General features: G+C 38.5%; 1 protein-coding gene across 1 annotated transcript in view; it reads left to right on the top strand.

Annotated features, from left to right (window-relative positions):
* Positions 1 to 18,660, top strand: part of LOC149818493 (uncharacterized) — a 196,175-nt gene that overhangs the window by 137,883 nt on the left and 39,632 nt on the right. The window contains exon 6 of the mRNA XM_089985429.1: positions 11,794 to 11,809. Within this exon, the coding sequence (XP_089841555.1) occupies positions 11,794 to 11,809 (16 nt within the window). The remainder of the gene's footprint in view (positions 1 to 11,793; positions 11,810 to 18,660) is intronic.

Raw genomic sequence — 18,660 nt, 5'->3', positions numbered from 1 at the left:
CACTTAATATCTAATTATATATTAATAGTACATAAATGATGCTTTATTTTGTTTTTTTATTTGGTCAAATTTTTAATATTTTTTGTGAATCTTACGCCTCGCTTCATGAGTGGGTCTTACACCTCAACACTATTCACAACATTGATAAAATCATAAGGCTGAAGGTAAATTTGGACTCTTGATTATGCATTAAGATTCGAAATCAGTCAGATTTAATAAATGGGACAACCTAACTGTGAAAAATTTAAAATCTATGATATATATATATATATATATATATATAGAGAGAGAGAGAGAGAGATGGGAACCTACTAAATGGACACAGTGCTAAATGAAACATGCTCTTAGATTTTTGGTGCTTTTCAAAATTTTGACTGTACAGATGTGATTTATATGCTTGTTTTTATAGGAATCACTTCTTAGAGCATTTGACTCCGATGCATGAATAGGTTTTTATAAGGTTTCAAAAATCAATAGCCTACAATTTTTCATAATTTTTCGAGCCTCCAAATACCATTTTTTTCCATCCAAAATGCTTGATCCAAATTAGGATTTCTAGTAAATCAATCATGTTGAACACATCTATGGGGTTGGAATTTTGAAAAAAAACAATGGAAATCCAATTGCATGTTTCATTTAGCAATGTTTCATTTAGCATTGTGCCCATTTAGCATGTTCCCATCTCTCTCTCTCTCTCTCTCTCTCTATATATATATATATATATATATATATATATATATATATGAAATGCATCCAAACACTATTTTTCCAGAATATTTAAAAAATTGAAAAGCAGAAAATCCAGAAAAGTGAATTTATGAATTTTGCATCCAAACATGCCCTTAAGGTCACCAGTTTGTTTGTGCAATTGAAAGCAAAATAGATCCAATTGGAACTTTTTTTTGAATTCATTGTAGGGATGTATGCAAAAAAAGAGAATAGTGCTGCTCTTAAATAATGCCTAAGAATGTTTGCACCTTATATTTTGTAGATTATGTGTTCCATTTATAATGAAAATTTTGCCTGAAAATTTCTTGATTCCTTGGAATTAGCTTTCAATTCCACATGTCGAACACTGATAGAGTAGTTATGGGAAGGTTGTTTCTTATGTAGGTAAAGTTGCAACCAAGAAAAAATGAAAAAGAATATCTTATCTGGTTGTGAATTCAAGGAGATAGATCTTGTCTTTTATTGAATGAATCTTCATTTTCTTTATGCATTACAAGCGTTTTGTCATGGAATCTCAAGCATTTCGTGTTTGAGTTCTCAGGTGCACTAGGGACCCTTTGCAGTTTTGACCTGTATGCTTTGTTTCTTGCTTCACTTGTTAAATATATTACATCATTTTTTCTGAAAGTTAATATTTGTTTCTTGCTATTCACTCAATAAAAATATTGCATCAGTAGTTTTTCTAAGAATCAATAGTTGCTTCAGTTTTTTTTTCTTTTTTAATTTGTTCATTTCTGTAAGTGCATGGATGTGTTATTACAATGCATTAGATTTGGTTCTTCATTTGATTTAGCTCTGGTTTTGAGTCTTCTTGACGTTATGATGTATTGTTCTCATTTGTTTTGCCAGGAAATGGGTAAACTTGGGAAGAAAGCACGGAAATTTGCTCGTAAGAATCTTCAATCTGTGCTCAAGAAAAAGCGGAAACAGAATGTTTTCAGGAATTCTTTCAGGACAAGAAGGGCTTTTAGTAAGGCTCATAAATCCAAAATCCCCCCTTCATGTCTTCTTTAAGCTATTCAAGGTTGAATGAATTTGCTCTTTTGGTTTTTATTCAGGATACTTTCTCTCATCTCTCATCATGGATGTTAAAACTACTGATATACAAGATAACCATGACTAGCTTTGGTGAATCACACACTCAATTTAATTTTGCCTTCCAAATAAGAGAACTAAGTCACCCATTTGATTATTCAATATCTAGTACTTTTCTCACTGCATGTATTCCATGATCAACCGGAGAAATCTTATGAGGTTTTTGAATCAGTAAATACCTTTTCTAATGAAAGAAAATTTGATTAGGATCTTTAATATGGTTGAATAGGTTTAACACAAGAAATTTTCTATTGCAAAGCTCTGAGCTAGTTGGGATATGGTGGGTCAAGCTGCTTACAAGTAGCTCAGGTCTGGCAGTTAAAAGCTTCATTAAATTTTGGACGGCAAACTGAAAGTAACAAATGTTACCAGTTTGAATATTTGCCAACAATTTCAGATAAAATAGTGGAACATTTCCCTCTTCCATCTTGGAGCAAAGAAACTTCAGATCCTTGAGCTTTGCTGGGAGCGTGTAAAAACATAGGTGTTTGTCCTTGGACCAATAGGATAAAGCCTATTTCACAGGGATTCGGCTAGCAGGGTGCCGCACTCGCGTCGACGCGACTCGACGCGGGTGCGGCACCGGGTGCGTTCAACCCGACCCTGGGTGTGTTGACCGCACCCAGGGTCACTTGTGTCCAAATTTTTTATTAAATAAAAAAATGTGTCCAATTTTTTTATTAAAAAAAAATTGGCCGGGGGGAGCCCCCGCCCCCCCTTTCTGCAAGGGCAAAAACTCTGAATCAAGCTCCACAACTCATCCGCTCGACCCCTCCCCTGCACAAAGAGGGCGTAGGGAGGGGGCTCGACTCCTTCCCTGCACAAATTATATATATATATATATATATATATATATATATATTTTGCCGCACCCCCGCACCCAAGTTTTTTGAAAGTGCCGCACCCGCACCCGCACCCATGTGACATAGGATAAAGCCAACATAAAAAAACTTGGTACCAGGAAACTCTTGGTGAGGAAAAATGTCATGATAAATTAAATTTTTTATGTTTTGGAAAAACTCTAGGAAATATTAGCATGTGTAAAAAGTTAGAAATATGGGCAATATATATAAAAAGATTAAAAATGATTTATTATGTTGATATCATGATAAGACCATTATTGGAAATATTGTGACTTTTTATAGTATAGCAGATTTTGTAAACGCTGCCATGTTTACAAAATATTGCCAATATTTGTAACTATGATAAAAGTTAAAACCAATTAAGACTATAAAAATATATAAAAACATAAAGAAAGACATAAATTTTTTAAAAAATGCCTTTATTGGATTAATTGATTTTTTTGTGGACCAAGCCCTATGGATATGATCCATATGGTTTGTTCAGTCAAAAGCAAGTTTTAGATCGTCCGATCAATTATATAGGTAGATCTTTTAAGGGTTTCAAATTTTATGGTTCACAATGTATTGAAATTTCAAAATTGAAAAATTCATGCTTGTATGTCCAAACCAGAGTTATCAGAAGTGCCATAGAGCATGGGGAAGCATGTTTTGTAAGCGTGAAACATGGCGCTTCTGAAACGTGCTGGGAAGTGCCAAAAAATTTTAGGGAGTGGGAAGCGCGCTTCCCAATTTAGGGGAAGCTCGTTTTCCCTTATTTTTTCATTTTTTGTGTTTTTATTTTTCTTTTTTTTTGCTTCCCCCTCACTTCCTAGGTCGCTTTCGGTTTGCTTCCTAGTTTTCTTCCAAGACGATTCCTGATTCGCTTCTAAGTCGTCCTGCTTTTCCCGCTTCCTAAAATTTTGAAAATGCCTCGCTTCTCGCTTTTGCTTCTCGAATCGCTTCCTCGACTAGCAACTCTGGTCCAAACCGCTCATGATCTTTTCAAAATATTGCTGATATTTGTTACTATGCATAAAACCAGTGTTTAATTTTGCATTGTAAATTTGAATGCTTTGAAGTTTGTGATTTTCAAGTGGGAGCAATCTAAAGGCCGTTTGGATATTAAACCATCTAAAGAATGGTTAAGTTTTTTGGCCGATTGATCAATGCGGGCAATGATAACAGTGTATGACATGAACAAGTATAGTCTGCCTCAAAGTGACTCCATTGTCTCTGCTCTTTAGGTATTCTGGACAAAATCCCTTTCTGGATGATATCACACCTCATTGATATCCTTTTAGCCCACGGGTTATGGTTGCTTGAAGTTGAAGATTAGCAGCAACTTGATTAAGGTTTATGTGTCTTTTTCATGCCCCCCCTGATGTAATCTTTCTACCTCCTTTTCAGTCTTCATGACTGGCTCAGGCCCTCAATGGGAAGCCAAGCAAAGAGTGCCTTGAGGATTGATACCATACATTGAATGAGCTTACATATAACGTCTTTAGTAGTTCATTAGATGTTTAAACATTTATATTATTATTTTAGTAGCTACAAATATTTTTTTCAGAAAATAAATGATAATTCCGCAAGTGTCATGTTGCATGAGGCCAACAATATTTTTGCTAATCTAACTGCCTGCGCTATTGCCTTCTTTTTGTAGTGTTCATAGGCAGTTGCTTCATAAGACATCGTTTATTAGGAACTTATCTCTACATCTAAGTTGCCCTGCTTGGTTTGTGTTTGCGCTTCTGTTCACTGAGTGGATTGTGTAACAAAATGTTTCCAAGTTTGTATAGTTTTTAACTAGACTTTTTGTTTATTTGCAAGCATTGATTAGGCCACCACATTTAAGCTCTATGGTTGGTTCTGTTATTGCAGGAGATAAAGGTGTTGTATATGTGAACCATCCAATCTCCTCAGATGCACAACCTGTAGAAGAGTAAGAAAATGCCACTATTTATTTTCTTTGCTATCACTTGCTTTAGATTATTTTTTTGACATCAACTTGCTTTAAATTGTTAGACATGCCAATATTGAATGTTAATTCCCATCAAAATTTACATCCCTTGTAAGATTGTTTTTCTGTGTTTTTCTTGTTTGGTTCCGCCTTTGCAGTTACTTTTCTTTATATTAGGATAAAACTGTACACTTCTACTGCTTAATACATGATGTAAGATTGAAGTTTGCCAAGAATCAAAGTGGCACCTGTGCAATTTGCCTTTTCTTGTGCAGCCGATAGTTGACAAACTCGTGACTTGGATCCGGATTGCCTGACCCTTGACTTGTGAGTCAGCAGGTTGACTCGATAATTTGGACGAGTTAGGACATGATTTTTTTAGTGTTAAGATATGGAAAAAATCAAACTCCAAACTGTATAATCACTAAATTTATTACATGACATCAATGACTAAGCTATATAAGTATTCAACTATACAAAATTGTTGATATTATGATTTAAAAATAGATGATTCTTTGTAAAAATTATCCTTTTATAAGCATTATGCACTAAAACCATGAAATGCATGACAAAAGACACATAAGTGGCATGCGGATAGGTGGTCCTGAATCGGTGACCCAGTTGGGTTCCGATCCGGGTTGACTTGGGCGATTCTCGAGTCAGCTCTCTGGGTTTGCCAACTATGGTGCAGCCACTGCATTTTATATGTAATATATCTGTCTATTTATGATGGATTCTAGTTGGCTGCTTTTTTTGTTTGTTGTCAATAGCATCCAATTAGCCTCATTTTATGTACATTTGAAAACTGTCTTAAGCTCCTCTTTGAAAGGAGACAAACTAAAACTTTTATATCATTTATTCTTTTGCTTTTGTTGTCTGTGGCTTCTTGTTCATTTTTGTCATGTAGCGGTTGAATTCTTGTGTTTTCTCTGTGCTATTGTGTAACTTGGGTATATTAATTTATTACCTTCTGTTTATATTTTCGAAATAAAATCTGCCATTAAATGGTAAATGGCATATATTGATAATTTGTGTTCTCCCACACTTTTATTGAAAAAATCTTGGCAAAATGAATAATTTTTTAAAAATTTATAAACTGAAGTTAAAAATATGTAAAAAAATTACTCAAATGCCAAAAACAATAAATATGTCTCATCCATTGTTTTAAAAATGAAAAAGAAATGAAAGATGGGAGAGTCCAGAGGCCGAAATAAATACTTTCTTGCTTAGGATTAAGTTACATTCAGTATTTATTGCCATTAATTAGTTAGGAGAAAAAGATTGAGAGAGATGTGAATGATAAAATAGGATTATCAGCCAAAGTTTTTTAAAATCATTTATGAAAAACAGTTGCATTACTTGAGTTTTATCCTTACATACTTGTAATCACCATTGATAGCTGCTAACTTTTGTTTAGTTGCAAACTATGTTGTCAAAAGTGATACGTGGTTACCTAGTCAACTGGTACTGCCTACCCTACTTGTGTTCGCCTAATCCTCCCAGAGTCAATCCCTAGTTAGACAACACAGAGTAGGATGACATTGTTTTTTATTTTTGAGGTCTTAAATTAATCCTATGCACTTAATTCCTATATGTTGTTTTTTGTGCTTATTTTCTTTATTACTTGAGAAAAATGATTGCTTGGGCCTTGTTAGGGACTGTTGCAATCGGATTGATGTCAACATATATTCATGTTAAAACCCACACACATACATGTGCACACATGCATACACAAAAATTTGCGAGTCTCTATTACAGCTCAATGTTTCCAGAAGAGATGTTCTTGTAAGAGTAAATATTTAGTGCTATGCTGCTATTATGCATTTTAGAGCATACTAGGATCAGCATCTAGTACAAGACTAATGTGTGTTGCCAATTTGTTCTTATCTTCCCTTTTTAAAAATTTTCACAAGGTCTATTATGTTCAATGATAAAATGATTCTGGGGGTGCGCTTCTTAGGAGCCTTAGGAGGTCATTGTTAACATAATTCCTGCTTGCATGAGTAATTCAAACCATTTTCTTCTTCCTAGGTGTTGATTAAATGACATAATCGATGCCGATATTCTTTTTAGAATAATTTGTAGTGTATCAATTGAAATTTTGTGTTGATTCTAGTGGAGTGGGTATTATTCTTGATCGTAAAGATACCGATGCTCGACTTTGGAGAGCATCACACAATGTCACTTTCGCCCACTGATTAATTGTCAAGCATTTCACAATTTACTAAGTTCTTTCCTCATTCATGTATGTTATTCAGGAGCTTCATTGTTTCCATTGGTTAATTGTTAAATGCAATTGAGTTTTCCAAATAGTCTGAGTCATATATTGCAAGTTTATATGACATGATTATTCAGGAGGTAGTGATGCTTTTTCAGTTTCCAGAAAGTAGAGAAATTTTTTACTGAGATTCTAGCTAGATTATGGGCGTAATATCTTTCAATGTATTATGGAATTATCTGTGCGCATACATTTGTTCCATTTTGTATAGTTGTCTTAAGGTGAGGCAATTAATTAACGATTTAACTTGAAATGCAAGTGTTTATGTTCATATATAGTTATGCTCATCATTGTTGTCAGATATCCTGAAGATATTGTAAATCAGGCGCTCGACGACATTTTTGCAGATACTTTTGGTAATGATGTTGACAATGATTCAGTTATAGATTCAGATTCGGAAAGTGATGGTCTTCTTTCTGAGGTAATGTCATGCTCTTCTAAAAATCCGGCCTCATCTTTTTCTAATTCCTTATTTATTTATGAAAGAGTTCTGAATTCTGATATTGGTTTCGGGATTTGAATGGTTCTTATCTTGTTAAAGATGGAAGTGATGATAATTCAGGTTGGAACATAATTACAACAGTGAAATTTGGTGTTTGAAATATCCTAAATTTTTGTTTTAGTAAAATCGCAAGAGGATATTTTTCAATATAATTGCTGTTGCTGTAGATGAAAGCTACCATACTGCTCTATCTGAGCAGAACAAGACAATTCAGGTGGAACTCGTGAAGCAGAAAAGTAAGTTAGATCGGCTAAAGAAAAAGGTAAGAACGACCTTGTACTTAATTAAGACCTTGAAATGACCATAGATATTAAGCTCAACATGATGGTATGTCTAACTAATATAAACATGTAGGGTTTGTTTTAAAAAAATTCTCTCCTATTTTGAAGATGATCAAGCATAATATTTGCATTTTATTAATCATTATTTATGCATGATCCATGTTAAAAATCGCTCTAAAAACCCATTTTTATTGTTAGTTCTGAGAAATCGCATTGAATCAAATTTTATCAGAAAATCGAGTTTTCAACGCTTTCTCTACGGTTTTAGTATTTTTATTAGATTTAGATTTTATTAATGGTAGTTTAGTTAGCTTAGGTTTGTATTAGCTAATTTGTAATTTTTAATTAGTTTAGGAAGTTTTCTTTTTAGTCAATAAAATATGTTTTGCTAAAAGTGAGTCTTTTGAAAACTATTGAAAAGCGTGGGACTGGTTTTGAAAAAATTTGCTTTACACTAATTTAATATTATAAGTAGTCTTCTACAGCTGAAAAAAGGAGGGCTCTCCCACTTTTTGAAGCTCACGTCTCTCTCTTTCTCTCTCTCTCCTTTTCTCTCCTATTTTTTTCCCTTTCTTCTTGCCGGCGGTTCCGTCTTCCTTCATCAAAGGGTGCAGCATGATGGGCACAAATCGTGGAGAGGCCACTCTTTTCGCAACCAGTCCAGCCGAATATTCGGTAATGTTTTCTCCGTCTTCTCCCCTTTTCTGTAGTATGTGCATCCAGCATATCATGGTCGTCGTGCATTTATAGTTTAGCCGCATAATCTGTAGCATTTTCTTGTCTATGCGTGTGTGCATTGTGCAATTAGATTTAAGTGTTACAGAACTTCTTTGTTTTGATCTGTCTTAAATAAAAAAAAAAACAAAGAGATATTTTGCTTTAGGAGTGCTCGATTTCTTCTTCGTGTTGCATTGAATTAGTATAGCATATTAGTAATTATCTTAATATCGTTATTTTAATTAGGCTTGTCGAGTTCTGAATTTTATCCGTTCTTGCATAAATAGATTAAGTGCAGATAGTGTACCAGGGTTAGATTTATGTTTAATATAGTGGCTAGTTCTTTACCCTTGTTGTTTTTTTTTTAGTTGCATTTAGTAATCTCAGCGTAACGATTCCTCATCTGGGCCATCACCGTGTCACTCTGATCCAATCTGCAACATGAGATTGAATTGATAGGTTTATGTTCAAACTATTGACTTTGCTGGATTGTTAATTTGTGTGAACCAGAGTAAACAGCTGATCACACGGACTTTGTTTTACATATTAAATCTTGGAATCTGCTTGTGGTATCACGTCCATTGTGATCGTCAGATCACGATCTTGAAGTGTTCTGATCAGCCAGCATAGCATGAGATCAACGTCATTCACACAAACTCTATTCAGGCGTGAGGGATGCTGGGCATTATACAGAGTATCATCACTCGATTAGTACATGCGTCATTGAGTCAAGGCATTAGCACTATTGCTTTTGCTTGTTTCATCAGTCTTAGATATTTTTCTTTGAGTCATAATTAATTAGTTACATTCCAGCATATGTCTCCCTTTAATAGTTGGTTCATATAGTAATCTTGCATTAGTTATTGGTTCATCTTAGTCTTACTTAGAGTAGTACTTCTTGCTTAGCAGTGAGTGAACGTGCCTTTAATCTTTAAGTAGAATGAGTTCAGTTTGAATTGCATCTAGTTAGATTTAATTTGTTAGTGTGTTAGTTTGATAGAATGCTTTCTTTTCTTAAATTATAAGTAATCAGTTGTTTCAAGTTCATTATTAGTTACTTAGAATATTAGTTTGGTGGTTAGTTTGTTAGACTAGTTTTGGTTTCACTTGAAATATTATATTTTGTTATTGGTGTTTTCGTGGTTCTGCTCGTTTTGGTTGTTTTCTGCAGGAAACCATTCAGACATACGGTGAGCCCTCAGAGAGCTCTCTGGAATAAGGATCAATAAAGGAGAAGTATAAAGATTATCATCATTCATAGAGAAAGAAAAAGAGAGAAGCAAATCAATTCAAAGGGGCAGGAGGGCTACAACGAGGCTTCAACATTGAAGATTTTTTTTTCTTTTTAGATTAGGCTATTATTTTATTCAATTCATTGGATTGTAATAAGTTCGTTTTGTTCTTTTATTCATTTAAGCCCTCTGTGTAGGGCAACACTCTTTAGTTATTCATTTATTTAATTAAATTTTTTTTTTTGGCAATAAAGAGTAGCATAGTTGTGTGTGTTGAATACAAGTATCTTCCGTTCCCTGAGATCGACCCAGACTCCACTACTTGTGCGAGCCCGTTTTTTTTATTTTTGGTGTCTGGCTTTCACATTGTTTTTATAATAAAATATCATTTTCAAAACCGTTTTTCAAAACTCACACCAAATTTTGGCGCCGTTGCCGGGGAACGACGAAATACTAGTATTCACTTTATTGCCTTGTGTTTGTTCTCGTATTTATAGGTTGTTAGTTTAATTCAGTTCTTTAATTAGGATTGTTTAGTTTGCTTTTCGCATTTAGGCTTAGAACCACGTGTGTGCATACCGTAGAGACGAGCTTACTTTTCTGCACAACCCACCCATTAGGATCCCCTTAGAAGTGACTGTGTACGATTGGTACCGTGCACATAGATTTCATTTTTGTAAATTCTCTACTGAGTGCAACTGCGTGGTGCTTGTTTATTTCTTGTTTTCAGTAATTGTTTTTGTTACTCGCTTTGTGGTTTGGTGGTTTGGCCGCTAGCGCGTTAGTTAGGTAGAAAAACCCAATTTAGGACGGTTGCTGCACCGGTCTACCCTTTGGTGCATGCACGGGCGACGTTCGCTTGAACCTGAGCTTGCCGAATTTGTTGAGGATCCCGAATCTTTCTTTAGGAGAGCCCATCAATCCAGCCCCATGGCTGAAGATCAGTAGTTGATCCGTCCTCTTAGGGAGTACTTCATGCCCAACACATACACTCCTGCCTCCTGCATCACAAGACCTGATGTGGGAGCGAACCATTTTGAAATCAAGGCCAGTGTCATCCAGATGTTACCCTCCTTTTATGGCCTTAGCAACGAAGACCCATACTGTCATCTTGATGAATTTCTCGAGATCTGCTCTACGGTGTGGATCAACAATTTTGGAGATGACGCGTTAAGGTTGACGTTATTCCCCTTCTCCCTTAAGGATAAAGCCAAGCATTGGCTGAAGGCCCTCGATACAGTTCAAATTACCACTTGGGAACATATGCAAAGGGAGTTTTTAAAGAAATACTTCCCAATTGGTAAGACGAACAAGTATCGAAAAGCCATCACCAGCTTTTCACAGATCGAGGGAGAAATGTTTCATTAAACGTGGGAGAGGATGAAAGATCTTCTCCGCAAGTGTCCCCATCACCAGGTGCCCTGCTGGCAACTGGTGCAATATTTTTATGATGGTCTCACTGAAAAGAACCGCCAAATGGTTGACGCTGCCTGTGGGGGCACTTTTATGCTCAAAAGTGAAGATGAAGCATGGGCCCTTTTTGAGACCTTGAGCGAGAACTCCATGCACCATGCTTCTGCTTCACGATCTGAAAGGGCCACACCTGTGCAAGATGGCGCGAAGAAGGCTGGTATATTCGAGATAGGGATGCACCTTGAGTTGCAAAACAAGGTCGACCAACTGTCCCAGAAATTGGATCAGCTGTTGTCGGGTTCCTCTCCAGTCCTACAGGTGTGTGCGTTGTGTGCTAGCCCTGCACACCATGTTGCTGATTGCCCCGTTGCGCCACAATACCCTGAGTTTGTCCAGGAGCAAGCTCAGATGGCGCAGAGTTTTGCTAGGCCCGCACCCAATCCATATTCTAGTACATATAACCCGGGCTGGCGGAACCATCCCAACTTTTCATGGAGAAATCCACAAGCCCAACCTCCCAACCCTTCCCAGAGTCAACCCAGACAAGGCGGTTATGCGCCTGGATTTCAGAGAACCAGCTACCCTTCAGCTCAGCCTACTTATAGTCAGCCCCAGTCCCAGGAGCCCTCATCTAGCCAGTCCTTTGAGGACAAGATGCTGCAAGCCTTCTCGAATATCATGGCAAATCTGAGCTCCCATACACATTCTATTGCAAAGCTTGAGACGCAAATGGGACAACTCGCCGAGGCGCTTAGCAGGAGGAGTGAGGGGGCTTTACCTAGCCAACCGGTGGTGAACCCTAGGGGTAAGGAGCTGATGCATGGCCTGCATATGACAGATGCCCATCAAGAGCAGGCTCAAGCGGTAATCACCCTTAGGAATGGGAAGCAATACCAAGCGAGGGAGGCTGCAGAAGAAAGAGAGAGAACGAGTGAGAAGCAGCCTGTCCCTACAGTCCCACCTCAGGAAAGCGAGAGGGCTCTACCAACTGAGCCTGCAAAGTCCTACACTCCCAAAGCCCCCTTTCCTGAGGCACTAGAGAGACCGAAGTCATTAGGCAAGCATGGAGTGAACATGCAGGAGATGCTTGAGATATTCAAGCACGTTCAGATAAACCTCCCCTTGCTTGATGCCATTCAGCAAGTCCCTGCATATGCAAAGTTCCTAAAGGAGCTTTGTACGCAGAAAAGAAAGTTGAAGTCACAAGTGCCGAAGAAGATATACTTGACTGAGCAGGTGAGTGCGGTGTTGCAGCACCAAACCCCACCAAAGCTTAAGGACCCAGGGACTCCAATTATTTCGTGTGTCATAGGAGACATCACTGTCGAGCGTGTGCCGGATTTCTTTTATGACAAATTTGGATTAAAGGAGATGAAGCCAACACCTATGACCCTGCAGCTTGCAGATAGATCAATCAAGGTCCCGCGAGGGATTCTGGAAGATGTTCTAGTCAAGGTAGAGGACTTCTACTTCCCTGTCGACTTCATCATTTTAGATATGGAGGGAGTTAATGATATGCGACAGACCCCCATCATTCTTGGACGCCCCTTTCTGGCCACTGCCAATGCGTGCATTAATTGTCGCACAGGTGCGATGGATGTTTCATTTGGCAACAGGAAGATGAGGCTGAACATTTTTCATGCGGCGATGGGACCTGCCGGCGATGAGGCTTCTTTCGAGGTTGACTTCATTCAGGACCTGGTAGAAGCAGAGCATACCTGGTTATTGAGTGATCCACCTCAGGAGAAGGTTGATGAATCACTCGAAGAAGATTGTCATGGGTCGATAGAGAGTCAGACAGGTGATTTGAGTTAGACCTGGCACTTCGAGCCGCTTCCTGAATTGGCAGAAAAGCCAGCCCGACCATCCATAGAGAGTCTGCCTGAGCTTGAGTTGAAGCCCTTACCGGCCTCACTCAAGTATGCCTTCCTAGGCAAGGATCAGACTCTCCCCGTCATTATTTCCGCAGACCTGATGGACACACAGGAGTGTCAGCTTTTACAGGTCTTGCACGAGCATAAAGAGGCGATTGGATGGTCGGTGGCAGATTTGAAGGGGATATATCCCTCCTTTTGCATGCATCAGATTATCATGGATGAGGGGGCTAAACCCTCAAGAGAGGCGCAAAGGAGACTAAATCCCCATATGAAGGAGGTGGTAAAGAAGGAGGTAGTCAAATGGTTGGATGCAGGGATCATTTATCCCATCTCCGACAGTCAGTGGGTGAGCCCTACCCAGGTTGTTCCTAAGAAGTCTGGGCTCACTGTAGAGACGAATGAAAAAGGAGAAAGTGTCCCCATGAGGACTACCACGGGATGGCGAGTATGCATAGATTATAGAAAGTTGAACAGTGCAACTAGGAAGGATCACTTCCCTCTGCCGTTCATCGACCAGATCTTGGAGAAACTCGCGGGCCAGCAGTATTTTTGTTTTCTGGATGGTTATTCAGGATACAACCAGGTGGCCGTTCATCCCGAGGACCAGGAGAAAACGACGTTCACCTGTCCATATGGCACTTTTGCTTATAGGAGAATGCCGTTTGGGCTCTGCAATGCCCCGGCAACATTTCAGCGGTGCATGATGGCGATCTTCTCACATATGATGGATGAGGTCCTTGAGATCTTCATGGATGATTTCTCGGTCTATGGCTCTTCATTTGACGATTATCTCCAAAAGTTATCTCGTGTGCTTCAGCGTTGTAGGGAGACAAATCTGGTTCTTAGTTGGGAAAAGAGTCATTTCATGGTGAGACAAGGGATTGTTCTTGGACATATTTTGTCTGAGAAAGGGATCGAGGTTGATAAGGCCAAAGTGGAGACCATTGCTAGATTAGCTCCACCAACCTCTGTGCGGCAGGTGCGATCATTTCTAGGGCACGCAGATTTTTATAGAAGGTTCATTAAGGACTTTAGCCAGAATTCTCGACCGTTGTGCAACCTGCTAACGAAAGATCAGTCGTTTGTGTTTGATGATGCCTGTCTGAAGGCATTCTTGGCCCTGAAGGAAGCTCTGACTACTGCTCCTATTCTTCGATCTCCTGAGTGGTCAGTGCCATTTGAGATTATGTGTGACGCGTCAGATTACGCGGTTGGAGCGATTCTCGGTCAGAAGATTGAGCGACGATCTCATGTGATTTATTATGCTAGTAGGACCCTTTCTGATGCGCAAATGCATTATACCACTACAGAGAAGGAATTACTAGCCGTGGTTTTTGCTCTTGAGAAGTTTCGATCATATTTGTTAGGCTCCAAGGTCATCATTTACTCAGATCATGCAGCATTATGATATTTGATGAGTAAAAAGGATGCCAAACCGCGTCTCATTCGATGGATCCTTCTGTTACAAGAATTTGATCTCGAGATTCAAGATAAGAGTGGATGTGAGAATCTTGTAGCAGATCATTTATCCAGACTGATAGTGGAGACATCCACTGATCAGGGGCAGACTGATGATTCATTTCCGGATGAGCAGCTCTTTCATGTCAAGCATTTGCCTTGATTCGCGCATATCATCAACTTTTTGGTGACTGGAGAGTACCCTTCGCACTGGAACCGCAATGAGAGAGATCGATTTTTCTCGCAGGTAAAGCACTATTTTTGGGAGGAACCAGAGTTGTTTCGATTATGCCCAGATCAGATGATTCGGAGGTGCGTTCCTGAGGAGGAGTATGACTCCATTCTATCATTTTGTCATTCCTTGGCTTGTGGAGGCCATTTTTCTAGTCGAAAGACCGCCGCGAAGGTCCTCCAGTCAGGATTTTGGTGGCCGACATTGCATAGAGATGCTCATGATTTTTATAGGAGGTGCTTGCGCTGTCAGCAGACGGGACGCATCGCCAAGCGTGATATGATGCCCCTCCTTCCTATTTTGATTGTTGAGATTTTTGATGTGTGGGGCATTGATTTTATGGGTCCTTTCCCACCTTCGTTCGGATTTATTTATATTCTAGTGGCGGTTGATTATGTCTCCAAATGGGTCGAGGCCGTGGCCACTCGAACCAATGATCATAAGGAGGTGCTCCGATTTATCAAGCACAACATTTTTAGTCGGTTTGGAGTCCCTAGAGCGATCATTAGTGATGGTGGTACGCACTTTCGTAATGTACAAGTAGCTTCCTTACTTAGGAAATACTCGGTACATCATCGGATTGCCACACCGTACCACCCACAGACTAGTGGCCAAGTCGAGGTCTCCAATAGGGAGATCAAGCGAATTCTTGAAAAAACAGTCCGGCCAGACCGCAAGGATTGGTCTCAGCGCCTTGAGGATGCTCTTTGGGCTTATAGGACTGCTTTCAAGACTCCGATTGGCATGTCCCCATACCGATTGGTTTTTGGGAAACCATGCCACCTTCCTGTAGAATTGGAGCATAGGGCATATTGGGCTATCAAGAAGTTCAATTTTGATATGGCCCAAGCTGGCGCTGAGAGGAAGGTGCAGTTGAGTGAGCTTGAGGAGTTGCGCAATGAAGCCTACGAGAGTGCCAAAATATACAAGGCTCGAACAAAGCATTTTCATGATCAACATATTGTGAGGAAGCAGTTCGAGCCTGGTCAAAAGGTGTGGCTTTATCATTCACGTCTCCATCTTTTTCCAGGGAAGCTGAAGTCCAGATGGGATGGACCATTCATAGTCCATAGAGTTTTTCCACATGGAGCGGTAGATCTTTTGGACCCTCGAACGGGTAGCATTTTCAAAGTTAATGGGCAGCGACTGAAGCCCTACATTTCTGATATGGTAATGCAGCAAGACATTGAGGCTATTAACCTCGTGGATGCATGAGGGGGAGCACAGGTTTGTATGTTATATTTTTAGTAGGATCTAGTAAATATCATAGATGGTTTTTCGTTATTTTGCTTTGCTTTCTTGTATCTCATGAGTGTTTTGTTAGAGCAGGTATGCACTCTTGTGTAATCGTAGGACATGCATTCATATGTCATCTCAGGTGACTTCTGCTCTTTTCCCAATTATTTTGTTCTCAAGTGCAGCCTCTTAGTTTCATACAAGCATGGGGGAGTGCCACTGAGGACAGTGTCATTCAAGCATGGGGGAGGGTGTAGTTTGCACACCTAAACTTTTCATGTCTTTATACTTACAATTTTTTATGTCAACTCATTAAAATTAGGCTTTTAGGGAATGAGTTTGAACTTATATGACTGCTTTGCAACATCTAACGTTTTTAGAGAATTTTTAAGCCCCACGAAAAACTTTTTCTAACACGAATCTAGAAAATTGTGGTTGTTTATGTGGATTTCAAAGAAATGATTATAGATGCATGTTAGAGTTTATTTTGAAACACAAGTATGGATATGCACATTTTTATTTTTTTTGAAAAACTAAGCAAATGAACAATATTGCATTTATGAGCTCAAAAAAGTGAAACGAGCATACGTTTAGTTGTTTGATATCTTTGTACTCCCTAGTAGCTGAGCTTTGACACAAGTTGAAGTGTTTGAGTCCATGTTGAAAAGGATAACGAAGGAAGTCAATTCTTTGTCTACGTTGATATCTGTGGCCTATTTTGTTCGAGCAAATAGAGCCTGAGGGGTGTTTACACCTGGTGCCCTAAAGCCAGCTGGTTTCGGAGTCATCGGCCCGAAAGCTCGTTACATGGACTTTATAGAGAGCCTAATAGATATTGACATTGCACATGACAGAGAAGTAGACTATACGTAAACTATAGAAAATTGAAGGTCTAGTGACTCGAGCAATTAAGTCTGAGGGATACTTTGTATCTGGTGCCCTAAGGTCGTCTGGCCTGGGAGTCACTGACCCAAAGCTCGCTACACGGGTCACAAAAACTGGAAATTGGGTATAGTGCTCAGAAAAAAAAAAAAAAGTTGATTGAAAAATGTGGAAACTTGAAAATCAAGAAAGAGAAAAGAGCGTAAAAGAGAAAAGTTCATTGCTTAAAAGCAAATATTGAGAAAACCTGTGCAGAACACATATGAGTGAGGATAAGTAAATAATGATATGTATGTATTTGAATTTCTAAGGATGAAACATAAATGATTATGCTATTTAGAAAAGTGAAAGAAAATATTTTATTCTGTGGTGGCAAGTAGAAGACTCTAATCCTGTTTTGATGATGTAATGGCATGAAATATTTGTGGAAACGAACTCCTTAACTGCCTAAGGCTTTGGGTTTTAAAATGCTTATGCATACTTGACACAGATGTTTGTGGGTAGCATCACTGCAAACCCTCACGAGACCTTACTCATCCACTGGGGTAACTCAGGGGTTGAAAGGGCTTGTTGCATATGCTAAATGCAACAGTGATTCCTACGAAAGTGAGTTAGGTTTTTATTGTGTCTAGTTTAGTATTTTTGCTTTTGCTTCAGTTTGCTTGAGGACTAGCAAACAATAAGCATGGGGGTATTTGATCATGCATAATATTTGCATTTTATTAATCATTATTTATGCATGATCCATGTTAAAAATCGCTCTAAAAACCCATTTTTATTGTTAGTTCTGAGAAATCGCATTGAATCAAATTTTATCAGAAAATCGAGTTTTCAACGCTTTCTCTACGGTTTTAGTATTTTTATTAGATTTAGATTTTATTAATGGTAGTTTAGTTAGCTTAGGTTTGTATTAGCTAATTTGTAATTTTTAATTAGTTTAGGAAGTTTTCTTTTTAGTCAATAAAATATGTTTTGCTAAAAGTGAGTCTTTTGAAAACTATTGAAAAGTGTGGGACTGGTTTTGAAAAAAATTGCTTTACCCTAATTTAATATTATAAGTAGTCTTCTACAGCTGAAAAAAGGAGGGCTCTCCCACTTTTTGAAGCTCACGTCTCTCTCTCTCTCTCTCTCCTTTTCTCTCCTATTTTTTTCCCTTTCTTCTTGCCGGCGGTTCCGTCTTCCTTCATCAAAGGGTGCAGCATGATGGGCACAAATCATGGAGAGGCCACTCTTTTCGCAACCAGTCCAGCCGAATATTCGGTAATGTTTTCTCCGTCTTCTCCCCTTTTCTGTAGTATGTGCATCCAGCATATCATGGTCGTCGTGCATTTATAGTTTAGCCGCATAATCTGTAGCATTTTCTTGTCTATGCGTGTGTGCATTGTGCAATTAGATTTAAGTGTTACAGAACTTCTTTGTTTTGATCTGTCTTAAATAAAAAAAAAAACAAAGAGATATTTTGCTTTAGGAGTGCTCGATTTTTTATTCGTGTTGCATTGAATTAGTATAGCATATTAGTAATTATCTTAATATCGTTATTTTAATTAGGCTTGTCGAGTTCTGAATTTTATCCGTTCTTGCATAAATAGATTAAGTGCAGATAGTGTACCAGGGTTAGATTTATGTTTAATATAGTGGCTAGTTCTTTACCCTTGTTGTTTTTTTTTTAGTTGCATTTAGTAATCTCAGCGTAACGATTCCTCATCTGGGCCATCACCGTGTCACTCTGATCCAATCTGCAACATGAGATTGAATTGATAGGTTTACGTTCAAACTATTGACTTTGCTGGATTGTTAATTTGTGTGAACCAGAGTAAACAACTGATCACACGGACTTTGTTTTACATATTAAATCTTGGAATCTGCTTATGGTATCACGTCCATTGTGATCGTCAGATCACGATCTTGAAGTGTTCTGATCAGCCAGCA

The sequence above is a fragment of the Nuphar pumila genome, chromosome 13, assembly GCF_984573655.1.
Source record: "Nuphar pumila chromosome 13, dmNupPumi1.hap1.1, whole genome shotgun sequence".
Taxonomy (NCBI): domain Eukaryota; kingdom Viridiplantae; phylum Streptophyta; class Magnoliopsida; order Nymphaeales; family Nymphaeaceae; genus Nuphar; species Nuphar pumila.
The sequence above is the reverse complement of the archived record's forward strand: the minus strand, read 5'-3'. Positions and strand labels throughout refer to the sequence as shown.